Below are 20013 nucleotides of genomic sequence, written 5' to 3'. Positions count from 1 at the left end.
TTGGATCACAATTCTGATTAGGTAGCATCTGTGGTAAGAAACAAATCAGATCAGTTTTCTTAGAAAACAGCTATACAGGCAAGCAATCACAAAATACACTTTACGCATTACATCTCTTCAGTAATTTCCCACCTGCCTTCCCTTATTCCATGGCAAATCTGCAGAGGGTGGGAAACTGCGTGTAGCAGCAGCTCTTGAACAGAACCCCCAGACAACTTAACTTACTTGTTCATGTTGCTGTCAACTTCGTCCACTGCTTGTCACACTTATCTGGTGACACCCCCTGGTGCTATAAATTTAGAATCACCCAGGAAATGTTATGGAAGTGGGGGTTTTTTCACATTTTTTTCACATTTATGTGTTTGTCTGAAAGTTTGTCCCTCCTGGACTTTGCATGTGACATCTCTGACTTTCACTGGCATTACACCTCTAACTTCAGGGTCTGTGTAGAGGAGACCCTGTCAGCACACACCTACTGGGAGCAATCAAATGTGTTCAGTGCCTAAGACCAGATTTCAACACCCTTGTAACTGATCCTTCATATTTCCACAGCGTTTGTAAGAGGATGAAGAGGAAAAAAGAAGAATGTAAGAGGGATCTGCGTGTACTGGTGCTCCTGCCCTTCTTTTGGCAGTCTGTGGTACCACAGAGACCCTGCCTCCCAAGGAACCTGATGCTGGAGTTCGTGCCAGAAGACGTGCTGCCCATGCACGAGTTAGGCCAAAATCCAAGTTTCAACTGCTTGTTCCAATTCTCTCTTTGTGGATAAGATTTATTATATACAGAAGAAGTTAATTCGATCCTGTAGGGCAGGATAGCACAACTGAAGGTCTGCATTTCTTAAACTGTGTGTTATCTTTCAGTTTGATAGAAGCCCTTATGAATTCTGCACACAGTGAGGCGTGTCTGCACGTGCAGATCAAGAGAATTCTGTCTGATAAAAAAGAGTGCAAAGGTAGGGCTGTGAAAAACGTTATACAGCACACATTTTTACTGACCTTTAAACAACAACAGTTTATAAACTCTTACTGGGTGTGTGTGGTGGTTCCTGCTCTGCCTGTAAAGGCACAGGCATTCTCTGATCATGCCCACCTGCACCTCTCCCTGTAGTGCTTTGCAATGATCACTCTCTCCTCTTTTAGAAAGTTAACAAAGGTTATACGTCACAATCCACGCAACAATACAGAAACAGACAGTATTTTTAAGGTATTTGTTCTTGTATTAAAAAAAATCTTGTAATAGCTGTCCAATCTTGCACTACATAAAACTTATACACTGATAATTTTTTCAGCAGACTGCGTCAATTGTCAGTAACCTTAATGCAGTCCCTTCCAAGTCATGCCAAGAGAGCTATCTAATTTTCTACTTTATTTGAATTCTACTTATAAATGCATGAGCATGCAAAGAGAAAAAAGAGAGAAAGAAGGGAAAGGCTGATAAAATACAGAATAAATTAAACATCGGGGCTTTAATCTCTAGGCAATTTTATTTCCTAATCAAAAATATTGTACATCAATTTTTAAGTATGCTTTTTGTCTGATTGACAAATACTGTGCACATTTCTATAATGAGCGATACATTTGTGCAAAGGTAATGTAATCTTTGTGTTTGTACCATATACTTAAGAATCTTTGTTAAGGAGGAAGAATAATTATTCCCTCAAGGTAAATTGCTTTCAAGTGGAATAAAATTTTCTCAGGTTAACTGTATGTATTTCAGAGCTTTTAAGATTAGTATGATACTTATCTTCACTTCTGCATCACTGCAAGGAAGCTTTAGAAAGCAGGACTAGGTCCTAATCCACAGGTAACAATATGCTAATCTGGGCTTTGTGGGCCTCTGTTTGCCTTTCTCTGTTTCCTCTGAAATGCCCACCAAGGCTGTGGGATGGTGTGGGATTAAGATAATTTTCCTCCCTCACAGAAATCATATGCTCCCAGGGATGGAAAAGTGTATCTCTGAATGGCACTGCCAGAAGCAGCAGAACCTCGTAACTGGTTCCTGTTGTGTCTTTAGTCCAACCCAGCACTACCATCTACCCTGGTAACCCCCCATGCATGGGATTGGAAGAGATTTTTCCCTCCTATCTAGTATTTTAATGCTTTCCTGAATTTTGTCTTACTAATACCAAGACATGATCCCAGTTTATCAAAGTAATTTGGAGTTCCAAATCTGTTCATCAATTTGCATGTGTCCCACCCAAATTAACAGGAAAGACATGAACTGTCTAATCATGGCTGTGGTTCTTAGGTTTGGTTTCCCTGACTGGACTTCTGGGAGTAACAGAATTTAAGGTCTTCTCATCTACCACCAGACTAATATCCATTCACCTATGGATATTGTTGAAAAAGAACAAGCCTCACAAAAAGAAGAAGAGAAAGAAGGAATGTAATAGGAATATCAGTAATATGCAGTGGTCCTAGAAGATTTTTTGATTTCCATGCCTGGACAGAGTATCCTTGATGCACTCCTTGACTGGACAGTGAATAGCATCTCTACTACAGAGATGCTATAGTAGAGGCACAAAAAGATCTGTGGGAGAGAGTAAGAGGTTGCCAGTCTCCTAATAAGAATGGCATTTACTTCACTCACTCTATGACAGTTTTGGTAAACCTGGGACTTCCATTCAAAAAAAATTGAAAAATTTTACTGGTTGCAGATATAATGGCCAGACTATTCAAGTAAAGGACAGAGATACAAAACACAGGGTTAGATTAGGAAGGCAACTGTCAGCAGTGACTGTGAGGTAGCAGTGGCTCCTCAGTGAATTCAGAGTTACTACATTTTCCACATGAAATTCTCTATTACCATTTAGATGGACTAGAAATCCACAGTCTGCATCTAAACCCTAACCTAATTAGCCTCCACACCCACCTCAAAACTAACTCAAGAAGCTCAAGTCAAAAGCTGTTATATCCACTGCACAATGACACAATTTGCAAGACCAAGCCTTTGCCTCTAAGGAACTCCCACCATGGTGGGCACTTGGGTCTGACTACCAGCCTCTGCTTCTTTCTTCTGGAAGGGCAGTGAATGTTGCAGTATAGTCTAACCAGGGATCTGTATCATACACATGCAAATATCTGAGGTTAAAAAGTCACAAATAATTATTAAAAGCATATCAGTGCCATCACTGTCAGGTTAAAATAAATACCTTTAATGGTGAGTTTTTAGCTTCAGGGAATTCCCTTTCATCAAGCCTCACCCAGCGCTGTAAAAATTGTTGAACCATTGGGTTTTCATTATTAACAATCTGGAATCCAGTAATGTTGGCACCTCCATGCATTACTCTCTCCAGAACAATGTCTGTGAAACCCTGGGAGGACACACGTAGAAAACAAGAATCATTGTCATCCAAAGTCCCTTTTCTTTGGCTCAGTTTTACCTGCTACAAGTGCAGCACAAAAGAAATGGATTAATGTCCCTCTTGTTAGCTGACAATATTCTATCAAGGAGACACAGAATAGAATTTAAAACATCTTTTTGTTCTTTCAATACAAAACTGCCTTGTTGGATTGTGGCAACGTGGTACATAATGTTCACCAGTCAGAAAGAAAACTGTGGGGAAACTTGAAGTACTATTTCCTCTGTTGCCCTCAGCATGATGAAACTGGTCAAAGACCTCAAATCCCATTTGTTCAGCAAAGTGCAAACGAAGGTTCAGGGCTGGGAGCAGAAAACCACTCGACACTCAACTGTTCTGTGCAGGCAAAGCACACACCTCTTGCCAGGCAGTTCTCCATCACAGCATTACTTAGCATTTCACTTGCAAACAGAACGGGATGATTCTCTCCCACTCTGTTGTTATTTATACCTGAGGGAGTAAATTGGAGTCTTTTTGATTAGTATGACTTGATTGCAGTCATGTTTATCTGAATGTCAATGGTTACACACGCTAAAAGGCAACCCAGAATAAGAACCTCTGTATTTCTATGCACACGCTAATCAGTGAGATCATGACTGGTTCTTATAATGCAAAATGACACATCTTAAAGTCAGACAGTACTTATACTAAATAAGACTAATTTTAAATTTGTCTTTTCTGCTTTAATCACACCAAAACATGGATATAGAAAATCTTCGAGCAAGTAGGGTTGCTAACTCGAAAGTGTGAGTTTTGGAAAAACATTTTTCCACTCACAGTAGACACAGAACTCAAAACTGAGTCTTCCTGCAGGATTAATTACAATACAAGACATTTATAAGGAACTTAAGCAGATGGTGTTTCAAACGCATCACAGAAGTCCCTGAAAGTCAATCCTACAATCCAGAAGAAGCTCTGATACAAGTGAAAATGTACTGCCTCTTCCTGGTAGGTCAGCACATACAAAAGCACAACCCTACAGTCTGAAATACAAAAGAAAAGCTAAACAGCTTGGCTGGTTTAGTTAATGGAATTGTTCTAATTTGCAGCTTTTTACCACTTATACACAAATATGCTACAATTATTTTTCCTGGAGTGCTTAAATATAAAGTATGTTACATAAAGGATTACAGTCACAAGTATTTAATTTATGAGGACAGAAATCAGTGCAAAGCATGCAATTAAATTATTATTTTAAAACTGGTAGAGGATATGAGATTCTCAGACAAAAGAACGACCATAACTGAGTAAAAATGAAATAGCAGTTCTAGTATTTACTGAAGTAATTTCTCAAAATCCAAGAACTCATCCATGCATTTCCACTTTCTTATTAAAGTTGCCACAACCTGAACAGAATATATTACCCTCTAAAACATAGCTATACTTGTCATGAAGAAAAGTTCTTACCAGGTTAGCTAACATGTAGTGATAGCCTCTAGAATGTTTGCCGAGGACTACAACCTGTGTGAAGAAAAAAATTACATATTATTCAGCTGTAAGAAAGTGACTCTCAACCACTGCAAAACAGCCAGAGAATGAACATTCTGGTAATCTTTTATGCTCAATCCATGGACATGATGTAGACGTTTCTGTTTTTAAAACACATGGGCTACAGTAAAACAAAGCGTAACTCACAAGGCTGAGGAGACTCCGCTTGCAGAGATGACCTTACCCGGCAAACTCTTGTGATCACAGTGTCTTCCCTGCTGGCCAGGTTCATTTTAGTTATCAGTTCAAGCATTTCTGCTCTGAAATGAGGTAATACTGTATCCACCCACTCACTAAACTCCTGTTTACATTGTTCCTTGTTTGTGGAGTGCATGAGAGGTGGAGGACACAGCCCAGCCACTCACTGTGTTTATTAAACTACCAGCACAGCAGGGCTGGGTGGGCTTCAGGTTGTACAGGGAGTTTCCTGCCATGACAACCCTGGTCAAGCCTTGTCATACATGAATGCTTAAAGTCAAATTCCCAAAGTTATAAGCAGTGACCTTCATTGCCTTTTCACAGCTTTCAAAAGGCCTGAAAACTTGTCACTTCCAGTGCATCTAAATGGATACATCTGACCTTAAGCATTTTGTCAAAATTTCTACTAAATGTTATGTTGCACATCATCTCCTGCCCTCCGTGACCCCACTTGGGCATCTCTCTGTACAAACAGAGTCATTAAATGGAATTGCTAAGAGACAAAAAAGCAGTAGGACGAACTGAGCAGGTGGATTCTGTGAGGGTCACAGGGAAGAGTGTCTGGCAAGCCTGAACTCTGCCATCCTGTGCGCTCATCCCCACTTTAGGAATACTGTGCTTTTGCATAAAGAAGGAAAACACACATATCTCCCATGTCTATGCAGCTGGCTGCTGCCTCACCAGCAATCCCTTCATGCAAGACTTATGCCACTGCACTTAGGACCCAGCCCTTGCCTTCAGATGGTAATCTCAGTAACATCCATCCAGTCCTACAGCCATCAGGTGCAACAACATCCAGCAGTAAGAATTTAATTTATAATTGTGGTGATTCCACCTGTGTCAGGACATAACTCACCTTACCCAGAACTGCTGGATTAAAAATAACCAACATAATGCTGGTGATACACACACGTGTATCACTGACTACATCCTATAAGCAGCTCAAGTGAACAGATGACGCTTTTTGATGGAGAATCACTGGAAAATCTATACACACCATACAAACATACTTGTCCACGGTCACAGAAAAATGCTCCAAATGCCCATACTTTAAAAGACATCTTTTCAACACGACCACTAATGTCTTTACTAAAAACAGATGACATTTGAGTCACTGACTTTAGATATACGGCTGAGCCTGTTCAAGTTCTTGATTAAATTATTAAGTTCCCAATTGCCTCTTTGGGTAGTATTGTCCTTAATAGATGCCATTTCTTTTAAATTCACATTTAATTCTGTAGGAATTTGCATACTTCCAGCAGTCTGAAAATAAATTGCTGTTCAGGTCCTCTAGAGAACTGTATGTACACTCTGTTGGTAGAAAGCATCTGCTTTGCTACACTCACATTTGTTTTCTATGGAAATGTGCAGGCTTTCTTCAGATCATCTGGTGTGCATGCTATTTGCATACTGAATTCTCTGTGTTTTAATTTCACCTTAAAGACAGGTTAGAGACAAAGAACTTATTTAAGAACAACAATACTCTTTGTGGTTTCAACCTTAATAACAAATAAGAAAGCTTTTACGTTTCTACACAGAAATGTGTTTATTTAAGAGAAAAATATCACCACAGACGAAGTCAGAGGCTGTAAGAAAAACACACATGGAGCCGCTACAGGCATCAGGAGCAATAATGCAAATAGGAAATGTAGGGCTCATTAGCATAGATCAGACTCAACTTCTGTCTTCAAAATGACCAGAAATAATTCTGGTTAGCCCCGTAGAGAGGTTCAACATACTACAGTCAAGCTTTAATTCATAAAGCATCTTTTAGAAGTGACCTGCCAGCATTTCCACTCACACAACCAACCCTGTTAGCTCATAACCATTGAACTGGATCTTAATGTTTTAAAAATTCACTACACGCTACATTGCAGTCCTAAATCTTAACAAGTACAGCTCTACTCCTCCCTCACCTTCCACCCTCTACCAACTGCCCAGCATGTTGAAGGGAGCTGCTGGATTAGTGAGCCCAGCAGAAACAATCACAGACATGTGTTACTCCTAGGGGAGTGAAGGGATGGATAAAGCTTCTTTATGAAGAAGGAAAACAGGAGTATAACAAATAAATCTCATCAACTGCTGATATATTGTGAAGCTTATACTGAAAGTGGGATATTGAATAGTGGTGGTGAATAGAAAGCCAGGATTACAGGGCAAGGATTTCACAGAGCTACATGTCTTTCGTAAGTTTGACTTCCGAGACTTAATATTGCTTTCACCTTGACTGAAAGAAAAGCTTATAAGATTTTACACTGAACAAAGGAGGAAGGAAAAAAATGGCTGGAAACTATCATGAATAATTCAGATTTCTGATCCCACATAATTCTTGCTTTGTAGATAAAAAGATCATAATGTCAGGTTTGATATAGAATCAAATAAAGTTTGTATTTTTAATTAACTCTTAGGATATTTCCAATTAATTAAGAGAATATCTAGAGGGAACATAATAAAATGTATCTGGCTTCAAAATAAAAGTAAAATCTGCTGGCCAACACCAGGCTTACTTGAAGTGCAGACCTATATGCCAGATTGAGGAATTAAGTCAGCATTGCCAATTTTACTTTTTTGATTTGCCTGGGGAAGCCTAAAGACAATTTGGTTTCCACTGCATCAGTCACCATTATAATAGAAAGGCAAGTACAAATTTTAATTACCTTAGTTTTTATATTTTTCTTAGTTTGGAAGATAGCACTTTAGATATTACTTGGCTAATATTAAATTGGTATGAACTGTTGCAATATTTCTAAAGCAATAATGACAATTCTCTCACAATGTAGTTCAAAGACTACACAACACCTAAGAGGAAAGACAATGAAGAGGAAGCAAAATAACTTTAATATTAACTTCACAATTGCTACATTATCTTTTGACTTATTTCCTAGTCAAATTACAAGCACAGGTAGTTCCTGGTCTAGAACATGGATCTGGGTTTTTAGGCCATGACAATTAAATACTGGGGTTAAGGAGGAAGGAAACATTATGAGGAGACTGGTGAACTCTTAGATGAAAGTCAAGGCAAGGAAGGTCAAGGAAATGAATATTTCTCCAAGGATCTGATGAGGAACTAGGATGGTAAGAACAAGGTGGTTAGGTGAGCAATAATCGCAGACCACAAGCAAGGAAAGAATGAACTAACGAATGACAAGACCCTGTGGACTCAAAAGAAATCAAGCAATAGAAGAACAGTGCAAGTCTGGTAGGTGGGACTGAGTAGTCCTAGTTTGTCTTTTAAAAATATCAATGGTCTGTCTCTGACTCATAAAATTTTTCTTTTATGGATGGAGGAAATCACAGAACGGGTGAGGCTGGCAGAAGTCTCTAGGAATTGTCTGTTCCAACCCACTAGCTCAAAGCAGGGGCAGCAAGAGCAGGCTGCTCAAGACCATGTCCAGTCAGGTTTGAATATCCCCAAGACAGATTCCACAAGCTCTTTGGGCAGCCTGTTTCAGTGTCTGACCACCCTCACAGTAAAATGACCTTTCTTATGTTCAAACAGAATTTCCTGCATTTCAGTTTGTGCCCTTGTCTCTTGTCTTGTCACTGGGCATTGATGAGACCCTGAAACTCAGAGAGACTCTCTGAGAAGAGCCTGACTCAAACTTCTTCATTCCTTCCTATCAGGTATTTGCAGACAATATTGCTTTGAGCTTTCTCCTCTCCAGGCCAGGCAGCTATGCAACCCAAGCTCTCTCAGCCTTTCTTCGTAGGTCAGATGTTCCAGTCCCTTAATGGTCATAGGGCCCCTTCCCTGGACTTATTCCTGGATGCCTGTGTCTTTCCTGTACTGGTGAACCCAGAACTGTACCCGGCACTTCAGATGTGGCCTCACCACTGCAGAGAAGAGGAGAAGGGTCACCTCTGTTGACCTGCTGACCATGCTAATACAGTGCAGCCCAGGACGTTGTTGGCCTTCTTCACTGTGACACTGCAGTGCTGGCTTGTGGTCAACTTGACTGCCAGGACCCCAAGATCCTTCTCTGCAGAGCTGCTTTCCAGCCAGGAAGCCTCTGTACCGGAGCATGGGGTTATTCTTCCCAGGCTCAGGGCTTTGCATTTCCCTTGGCTGAACTTCCTGAGGTTCCTCTCTGTCCACTTCATCAGCCTGTCCAAGTATTGCAGCACAACTACCTGGTGTACCAAACTCCCAATTTGGTATAATCTGCCAACTTGCTGAGAGTGCACTCCATCCCACAACCTTCAGTTCACTTATAGAGAGGTTAAACAGTATTAGCCCCAGCACCCTTAGGGGACTCCAAATACTGAATAGCCTCCAGCTGGCCTCTGTCTTGCTATCACAACCCTCTAAGCCCAGCAGTTCAGTCACTTTCAAATCCACCTTCCTGCCTCTGTGGGCTTTGATTTTAAAGAGTCACTGAAAAATACAAGCTAAGAGGATACGGCTGCACTTTTGAGAGAAGTAGCTATCATGACTTTGGCAGCAGTGAAAGGAAAACTACCATGTCAAATTAATACCTGTTAGAAGCTCATCTTCACTTCATTTGAATCCACTGCCATCTGGTCAGTTTAGTCTGTTTAATCAAAGTTATTTATCATCCTTTATTTACAAATGAGAAAAGAAAAAAACTAGATCACAAATGTACAGACTACCTCAAGTACAGCTCAAAACCATGATATTTTATGAGTCTATTAGATCTTCCCATAACATACTGATGCTGACAGGCAGTATTGCCACAAAGAAAGTCTGGCGATTTTTACCGTGCTTTTCATACCAGACAAGTGGCAGAAATATGCCACTTTAATGGAATGACAGGCAGAGATCTGACCTGCTGTAATGTGTCTTTCCATTTCGACCCTATCTGGGAAAAAGGCAGTGTAACTCTAGAGTTCTTCTTTCTTAGGTTTTAAAAAGACAGTAGTAAAAAAAATGAGATTTCCTATAAGCTCAGAATAAAAAAAGGATTTTGTTGTCTTTGTTGAGGTTATTTGTGCATTATTTTGAATTCCATTGTTGCAAAAAGCCCATATTCAAGAAAAAAACCCAATCTACTGATTTTTAAGTATATGTTCCCATTTCTGTGGATAGGAGACCTTAGCTACCTCCAGTTGAACAGTGATGTGCCTTTAAACCTTGCTATAGAAATAAAATTATGACACCTTTGCCTTCAAAGCAGGGAGAAAATGGCAGAAGTGATCGCACAATTCTTTCTTTCTTTCCTGCAGCAAACAAGCAAAACAGACAAATGGACTGAGTGCTAAAAAAAAATTTAACAGTATCATCACGATCAGCTATCAGTGTTGATTGCACTTCGTGGGAACAGAGGGATATCAAGCGCAGCAACAACTGTCTGGCAAGCCTAAATTGTTGTGGAGCACACTGCCTTCTTACCAGGGTATCAGGTCAGGTGGTTTCTAGCTTCTACCCTAATTGATAGCATTTCTGTTATGAAGATGGAGTTACTTCCATCTTAGATCTGAGCAGCTCCTACCTGATATTGGATTGAGTGATTGAAAACCTGTGCCCTGTGATGCAGCACTCTATTCGACCAGTGGTGCCGGCTAATTTGGTCCTCAGGACACACTTAAGAAAGGAGAGGAACAGAATATCAGGGTGACCATCCAATCAGTTCAATGAAAGCTGAAGCCAAGGCCCAAAATGTTGTCAGTATGTTAGCAAGGTGTTTCCCTTCTCTTGAGTGGCACCTGCAAAGTGCTGCATCGCAGCTCTGTTTCTACCACTCAAGAGAAGGAGAAACCGATGAAACTCTTCAGCTGGAAAACAGAATCCTCTCCCCTGCCTCCTTCCCACTCCTGCAGGCCCTTCCTGCAGCGGGGGAGCTGCCCATGGGGTCTGCAGCAATGGCACTGCAGTTCTCTGGGGTCAGTGCACTGTTAACAGCAACGCAGGGACCTTCTACAGTATTTCCATGGGAGCAAAGGTGCAACAGCACTTGACAGCAGTACATAATCATTCCTCACTATGTTTACTTTGCACAGGTCACCCCTTCTCACGTAAATTTTCCAGACAGGAGTAGGATAAACAGGAGAAGAGCAGAAAATAAAAGTTCTCCTGAAATGTGAACAGGATTTTCCTCATCTAACCAGATGCCACAGCAGAAATAAGATCCATTGTAACCTCAGTAGCTCAATTTTACTGTAAGCTTGCAGAGCCCACTTGCAATTTCCACACAGGCGCCTGAAGAAAGTGCAAATTCCCTTTGAGTATTATAAACACTAGACGAAGTTCAATCTTCCCTCAGTAAATTTGTAAAAAACCCTCCTTTTTGGGGGGTCATGATTTTGTCTCTTTCCATCACACCAACAACACTAACGCCAATATACGAGGTTCCAAAGGAAGTGCAATCTCGTGGTGGCAAAAGATACGTCCCAGCTAGTGGTGGTCTGTCACTGCCAAACAAGTGATACCTGTCCTGCCTTTAATTCCACAGAGACAAAACCATTTCTACGTTCAGCAGAGGCAGCTTCCCTCATACAAAGCATCAAAACTTCATGACTGTAATTGTAGTGCAAACCCAGGGAAGGCGATTTATTTCTTCACTTTGTATTAATGGGACGGGAATGTGGCCACCAGGGATTGTGATGCTGTAAAATATGCAGTAAACAACGATTTCATTTATATGAAGAATGAGTACTAGATTAAATTTGAGTTAAATATTAAATGAAGAATGTATTAAATATTAAGATGAAGATTCCACACACATATTATTTGTTGCAGATAAAAATAACTGCAGAGATAGTTGAGATTAATTCATCACCTTTTCAGAGTCTTCATACCCTTTAGGGAATGTCACAAACCCATACACTGTCCCAACTGGTGTATCTTGTATTTTTGTGCAATATATGGACCTAAGCATTTTACTTCCATGCAATTACCACCTTACACAATTGTGACTACACCTCATAACCCAAATCTCACTTTTCTCTATAGAACAGTATCAAGATCATTTGTTTGGGCTTATAAAACATTCTTCAAACAGCTTTTGGCTGTTCTGCAGTGTATCTCTCACGGGAGAGACTCTCCTAGAGAACCAGAATCTCCTAGGAGGAGGAGGAGACAAAAATGTGCCTGGTGGAAGCAGGATCTGAGATGCCTCTGCAGCATTTCGTTAAAGCTTTTCCCTCTCTGGCCCCCTTCTTGTGCCCTTCTCTCCTTTGCCTCTCTCCTTGATGACAGTCACATCAAGAGTGAAATTCTGCCTTTAAGGCCATCTCCAGATGATGGTGTGCATGTTAGTCCTTGGAGGGTAATTAAATGCAACATCTGAAAGCTGTATTGTGCTTCATTCTCCCTCCATATGGCTAAACCTTCTTTTCTCATAACTAATCTGACATTTGCTGATTGAAGATTCTGTAGTGGAATATGCATTTAATTTGTGCATAAAAGGTTACATTAGAAATTACTTCAGAAAAATATCACAAACTGCAACAGAGGTTCTGAGGGCACAATACTTTCTCCTAATTTCTTTCCCTGTGATGACAAAATTTTCTGTGAATTTTCTGTGTCCTGACCAAATTTTCCTAAATTCATTTTCCTTGATGTGATTTAGCAATATTGGCAGATTAACTAATCTGTTGGCACAACTATTGTTAAAGGACATATTCTACTGTAAAATATCAGACCTCGGAGAACATGGAGATGAAGTGTTTTATGATTCCTGTTAACTGACATTCATAATCACAGTTATTTACTCTTTAAGCTGAATGAAACTCCTTAAATAAACTTTTCTTTCTATCAAAATTTTTGCTTTGTTTAGACAGACAAGAACAGCGCTATATCTCTCAGGACTGCATCTCTCTTCACAAGTCACGTCCTTCAATACAAAAACCTTCATGTCAAAAACAATCAAAATTTAAACTACCCTTCATTACTTGAAGCCATTTCACTAAAAACAAGATCAGATATAAGTGGCTGCTACAACCACAACAAAAATTCTTTGTAGCATATGAAAAGGATACTCAAAATTGCTGAGACCTTTGCCCCTTATTTTGCCAAGATATTCTCAAGAGAAGATACTTGTTCCCAGACAGCTTCCTGGAAGAGATGTGTCACAGAAATTCTTTGTTAGTGAATTCTTTAGCTTTTTGAGTAAGCATAATAGCCTAAAAATCCAGTTGTGTTCTGGAGGAATTTTTGAAGTTGTATTTATGGGAAGCAAACAATTAATTACATATGCTACTCTGCGGCAGCGATTTCCATAGGTGTGTAATTTTAAGAAGGACATAATATTTTGTCTATGCAGTTCTAGTATATTTGCGAAATACACTCCCTTGAAAATTATTAGTAATAGAGTGATCCAAGTTACATCTGAGGTAATTTCACAGAAGTTCTGGTACTTTCTGAAGCCTCTGTAAAATCCTATGTTCTTCTAAAATTTAAATTTCACCTAAAATTTCATACAGAGGCTTTAGATCTCACAGAAATAACAGAAAGGTTGCTTTCCCTAGCAACGTTCATGGTTAAACTTCCTTCAATCTGCAGTGCAACCAACTCCAACCTCAAGTAACATGGTCCCACCACAACAACATTCTCATTTCCAGCTTCACATACACTCTCTTTCCTTATGCTACCTCCTCACTTCTCAGCAGTTGGGGATGCTCTCACTGTAGACCTGCAAGTCCACATCAGGTATATCAAAATCAGCACCATCAAAACCGACTTCCAGCTTAGTGTGCTTCACTAAGTTTCACAACACCTAAAGTCACTTTCACAAAGACTGTTAATAACAGCAATTTCACATTTATTCTTAGGTTTCCAAACCTTCTCCAGGAGTCACAAATGCTTCATCACTGTCATACAGTTTGACAGTGGCTCCACATCATCAACAAGCGGTTCTTTAGTGGCCTTTGCAACGTGTGCCCAATCCCTGTGACACAGGAGATATGGAACTGTCCCTTTTGGCTTTCAATACCACGAAACTGGTATTGACAACATACTTTGAACATTCCTAAGAGCACACCCTTGCAATCACAAACATAATGCTCATTTCTTCTCTGCATGTCCCATGGGATACACAAAACTTCTTCAGTCATGGCTGCTTAAAATATGAAAGGATCCGTGGGGGGCAGAGGGGAAGAAATTAGGTAAACTGAATCACATGTTATAATTTAAAAAATACACAAACTTCCCATTTTCTCCATACTTCATCAGCATGTCAGAGTAAAATCCCACATTATTGAACAACAGTCCTTGGAAAAAGAATTCTGCTTATATAAAACATTACTGCATGTCAGGATCAGTTCAAACTATTATTTGGATATAACCCAGAAGTGTCGCAGTAATTCAGTCCCAATGCTCACATGAGAATCTTTTGGAAGGGGTTTTGTACTGCAGAGCACTGCCTTCAAACAGACCAAAAATAGTGAATAGTAGCCATTCTTTTTTTTTTTCTCCTTTTAAGCATTTCCTTTCCTTTTCAAATGCCCTTCAAAATTAAGAAAAAAAAGTCCATGCAACTTCCTCCAGGAAAAACAAGGCTACTTTTTCTTATATTTTTTATTATAAATGGCATTTTACTGTGACTGGAATTGCATTCTATTTGGGTTTTTCAATGCTCTGAAGGAGTCTGAAAGGTTTATTCTGCTTCACTATACACAGCACTCTGCAATATTCCCCATATAACTTGGTGCATAAACCATGAAGTGAAAAAGATTACGAAGAGTTAATTTATTTTTACTAGATTTAGTTTATGCAGCAGAGGAGGCTGTTTTATTCATATCAAGTAATAAAGTCACAGCAATATTTTTCTTTTCTGATTCTTTACATGCATTCTCTCAGTACAGAATTACTTGGGGTATTTTTAAGGGTCTATGTATATTGTTGATAATTTTATTCATTACATGTTTTGGAAGAACAAGCTTCCAGTAGTACATACATCATTATACCTGCACATGCACAGCCATGGTGTGACACAAATAAATTTAATTTAGCAACATGGGCTTTTCTTAAGCCTGGGAACATTAACTTCCTCTAAAATTGTTATGCTGTTTTCCAGCTTACTGGTTGGATACTGTGGGATAAGTTTATATTTGAGTTGAGTTGATGACTTACAGGGCCCGATTCTTCATAAATTTTAGCCCTGGCTGCCGCTAGTGGCTTTAATCTGATCCCCAGAGGCCAGTGGAATTGCACATGTAAGAGGGTGGGATAAGAGAGAGGAATCCTGCATGAATGTGTAATTACAAGCTGTGAGAGATGGGACTGGGATGGTACTTTGCTGTAGAATGGCCTGATCCAAACCCATCTGTAGCCCAGAGCAAATGCACCACAGCTCTGGATCACACCTCCGGACCTCATGTTTAGGGGTTTCTCCCTGCAAGATTGTAGCTATGAATTGTCAGGGTCTTGCATACTGCACCACCAGCATCTGGGCTAAAAAACCCAGGGGGGTGGCCCCCACTTGGAAAATCCTGCTGTTTGAACTGCAGGGTAACAGTGCTCTACGAAATGCACTTGGGAACACCTTGGTGCATGAAGGACCCTAAAAACCCCTGTGGTTCTTTTCCTACCCCTGATACGTGATTCATATCACACTGAAGCCATTAATCCCAGCCTAGTCAGCTGTGAAAAAAAGACATACACTCTTGTGCAGCTTTTCTTTTACTGAGTTGGGACTTCTTCCCTTGTAAATGAACTGATGAGACACCAGAACTATTGCGCTGTCTCTGGTGATGTACAACGCCTGTTTTCACAGTGGTATTGTGCTATTACTATTCATTTTGATAGTGTGTTTCCTTCCTCTCCCTGCAGTTGGTTCATCTGAATTGTTGCCAAGATGGTTGGTTGCCTTGGAAACTAATTAAGGAAAGCCTTTGGTTAGAAGCAGAGTTTCAAGCATTAAACTATTTGAGAGACAGATGCAGAAATTAAGGTAATGTCTGCTAAGATGAAAGGGTTTATCCTTTATATGGAGAAGAAAGAACCACATTAAATGCCAAAACTGAAACAAAGCAACTTTTATACAACACTGATTTTTAAAACCCAGAAGAGATGAGTGAGCAAGGGATTTCAAAATCAGGCAGGGGCTCAGAAGAGGTGACAAAGATTCCCAGAGCTATTAGGGATGCAGAGATGGACAGAGTGGGACAAAAAACTCAGGAGATCTCATGTTGAGCAAATTTTAGCCAGCTCTCCCTTTCCCTCAAATACCTCGTGTCTTTAAAAGACTTCTTGTCAATGTTGCTTGTGAAAAATACCTGTACAGCTAACAAAACACCAAATCCTCCCTCCCCCCCCCCAGTCCAGATACGGCATGAGAAGCATCAGTATGTACATCTGCCTCTAAAACACATCAAAAGAGGGAGTGAGAGGCTTCCGCCAATGGCCCTCAGGCTCAACTTTTCTCCCGAGACTGTCAACAAGGGTAACAATTAGTGCCAGCTGCAGGAACAGCTCAGGCAGTGTGGACACAGCCTCAACAAGGAGTGGGACCCTCAGAGCACTTGCTCAGGGCAAACACATGCACCATTTCTGTGCACTCAAAAGCTACAAAGAAAGGTGAACTATGCAGCAAATTGTGCTTTTACAGCCACCTATTAACTGAAGTTCAAAGCAAATACAGTCTCTGTATGAGCACATTGGCATCAATTTAAATATTGTCTCCAGGATAATGTTCAGGATAATGGTTGATTCTACTTGGAGCAGTGTAACTGAGCAGAGATTCTGGTTCTCTCTACATTTTAATGGCAATACAGAGGTTGCCATATAAAGATGACTGTAACTGCATAACTGCATACTAGAAATGTTGTGGTAGAAATATGCAAAACATTAAAAGCAGATGCATGTGTGCATTGGTGTGTGCATTTATATCCCATGAATTATCATAAAATATAAAACGAGTAATTGCTACTATCACATAAAAATAAAAACTAATGGTGACTTCAGGTTCATATGCCTCTGGCATAAGAAACCAGAGCTGCTTGACAGCGATCTTCTACATACAGCAGCTTCCACATTTACAGTGAGACATTCTTTGTATTAATTATTATTATTAACTGATCAGATACATTTAAAACCACGCTTTAATGTCTTTTGAACACTTTTAAGCTTTGTGTGCCATTACCTCAGTCATTCTGCAGGATGACTAATACTCCATTAAATTCCTGCCACTTGGAACCTGCCTTGTTTTATGAAGTCTGGGTGATGGCTTTGGAGAGACATTCCTATTTACAAGCTAGAAATTCTCTCCTCAGGTATGTGTGAAATGTGCTATATGTGGGGCAGATTAACCCAAGATTTTACTTTTCTCTGCTTTACCAATCCATCTCCTGCCCTTTATGAGTTTCACAGCTGACAGGAGCAGGCCCTTCAAGGCAGATACAGCTGTCACTTTTGACGTATACTCATTTTTAACTTACCCTTCCACTGGCTACAGTCCTGAGGGTGACTGACCTAAGTACTTCCCCTTTCCTCCCCACATGTCCATATGGACTTGTGAGCTGCTGAAACTTTCAGGATATGAAGAGAAAAAAGTGACCTTTCATTCTGCTTTAGATCCTGGTTTCAACAATACTCATGGGTACCTAATGAAGAAATGTCCTAAATTTTGAGTTTCTAGTTCATTGGAAATGTAAAAATGAACTGTACCAGTTTCAGAGTGATGTTACACAACACTGTACATAGCAGATACTCTCTTGGAGCCTCAGCTGAACCCCCTTCTCTGCTCTACACAGCTTCAGACAGAGGATAAAATCTGACTCTGACATGGCCATGGCACCAAGTCCTGGAGAAAGCAGCAGGGATGCACTGCTCTGGAGGGTGTGCTCTGTGGTGTGCCACCTTCAGATGACATGGCATTACTGGGGTTCAAAAGCAAAGCAGAAGTTACAGCTACTCATAGCTCTGCTCCTGCTTTAAGTGTCCCACTGTGTTTGTAGGCAGTTATATTTTAAATTGCTGCAGAGAACACAGGCAAACCCCCACCAGACTGTTTATAACCGAACATTTAAAGCAAGAAGTTCACATGATAGTGGTGTTCATTTTTTTCAATTACATTTTTCCTTATTTCTTGTTATTTTTAATGACTACTGGTCAACCAAATACTACAGTTTTGTGTTTATTCTTACAACACCCTCAATATGAAAGCTGCTGTGCAGTGAGCACACTCCTCTGAGATCTGAGCAGCTCTGCAGAGAGATGCAGCTGTGGCTGTACTGAGAACCTGCACACCATCTTCCTAATCTCAAAATTTCAGACTCGAAGGTCAAGCCACAGTCGGTGCTTGCACGGGACAGAGTTCAGTCAATCAGATTACCCTTCATAATCCTACAGATGCTTCACTTTAAGTCGTCTTTGACAGTCTGGCTGTCATTGTAAAACTTTGGGGACTGCATTCCCTACTGTAATATTGCTTCTGCTTTGTGAGATGCCTTCACTCAATACAGATATTTCCTTGGAGCCTAACCTTTATGACTATGTTTGGAGATAGTGTCCTTTTGATAAAAGCATGCAGTCTCTGGAACAAACAGGTCTTTTGTAAAGTTTCACCATTTTGATCCTGAATGGAGTTTCTCCCTCCTCATTTTTCCTCAGGAGATTTTCTTCTAAATGGACATAAAGCCATTCTAGTCTGAAATACAGCTTATTATCCTGGGAATAAGAAAAACATATTTCTTAACTCAAAAACATGTCTCTAAATACACGGTTGAACAGGCTAAAGCTTACTGTTAGCTCTCAGAAGAAAATGTTCTTCTGTTTATGAGAACAAAATTTTGTATCTATCTGTGAAGGAATACGGAATATTTTAGCATCAAGGGACAAGAAGTGTGGGGAGCTTATGAATTTTGCATGACATAAGTGTTGCTATCTGTATGCTTGAGAGACCACTAGATGATTAAATTGGATATAGTTTTGTTGTGCAAGGAAGGATACAGATCCACATGCTCAGTGGTTACAGAACTATAGGGTAAGTGAACAAACAGATGGTAACTTACAGAATAACTATTAATCCCTCTGCTTCCCCTTACTCTGCAGCTGAAGAGATCTGAGCAGGGTTTCCACTTCTAGAACAAAATATAAGGCCCATCACAAAATAATCGGAATGGGGAATGAAAACAGATGTGTTGGCAGAGTGAAATTTGGCACAAAACAGGTTACTCAGGCAAAGTAGGAGCTGAGGTGCCCTCTTTCCCCTACCTTATATTTACAGCTGGGAAAGGTCAGGTACCAGCCAGCTCCGAAGAGAGAAATACTTCATATGATGAGTTACAGATCTTGGAAACATAGGAACGTACAGATTTAGCATCTGTACTAAAGGCCTATGGAATACTCAAGGTCACTGACTCACATGTCTGTACATCGCTGGAGGAAGATACAGAATATTCCAGAACAACTTGGAGTCTCTGAAGAAAATCCTCAGATGTGTAACTGTCTTTAGATAAGCCTGAACTTTTGGAAGAGAGGTATACCCCATCAGAACTGGTTGAAAAAAGCATCAAAGAAGAGAACTGCACACACTGATCAGCCTGATACAGGAAAAGAGGTCACTCCTGTTTAACCCAAGCACTAACACAGAGCCATGATACACAGTTTCTGCAGCAGAGAACTGACAAGCTCGCTGAATGGCCTGGCCAAGAGCCCAAAAGTCTGATAGCAAACTCAGTGCGTGTATAGATTGTTCAGTGGTTTACAGTCTGTTTATTTCTGCTATGACTTTCGTTCTTGGATAAATTCTATTTAAGCCTCTGAAATTCAGGGTCATTGGCAAATGCTGCTGTTGTCCCAGAGACAATGAAATGACAGGTGTCACACAGTCCCAGTGACCATGTAAACACCCTCTCGGGAGGGAGGCATCACTCCCAGGTGATGTGAGGGTTGACCTTTAAAGATGTGCTCCTAGGAGGCCAAAAAAGGCAGCTGGCTGAGGCAGCCCACATCAGACTGAGGCAGTCTGTCCATCAGTTCTCTGACATCAATACAGACAGGTAGAGAGTCTTGGCTTCCCTTTGCTCTCACTGGAGGAAAGCTCTTCAAACCCAGCTGCAAT

At 40.4% G+C, this 20013-nt stretch overlaps 1 protein-coding gene across 8 annotated transcripts in view; it reads right to left on the bottom strand.

The window, feature by feature from the left end:
• GRIA3 (glutamate ionotropic receptor AMPA type subunit 3) overlaps nt 1-20013 on the bottom strand; it is a 154195-nt gene that overhangs the window by 60314 nt on the left and 73868 nt on the right. For all 8 annotated transcript variants that reach the window (XR_003527973.1, XM_027645372.1, XM_027645373.1 and 5 more), the window contains 2 exons: nt 4772-4825; nt 3155-3316 (listed from right to left, as the gene is read on the bottom strand). Coding sequence is in view for 7 of the 8 variants with exons in the window: in XM_027645372.1 (XP_027501173.1) it covers nt 3155-3316; nt 4772-4825 (216 nt within the window). In the remaining variant the exon portion in view is untranslated. The remainder of the gene's footprint in view (nt 1-3154; nt 3317-4771; nt 4826-20013) is intronic.

This window comes from Corapipo altera, unplaced genomic scaffold (assembly GCF_003945725.1).
Source record: "Corapipo altera isolate COAL_440 unplaced genomic scaffold, ASM394572v1 65, whole genome shotgun sequence".
Taxonomy (NCBI): Eukaryota; Metazoa; Chordata; class Aves; order Passeriformes; family Pipridae; genus Corapipo; species Corapipo altera.
This window is presented reverse-complemented; position numbering and strand designations above follow the sequence as displayed.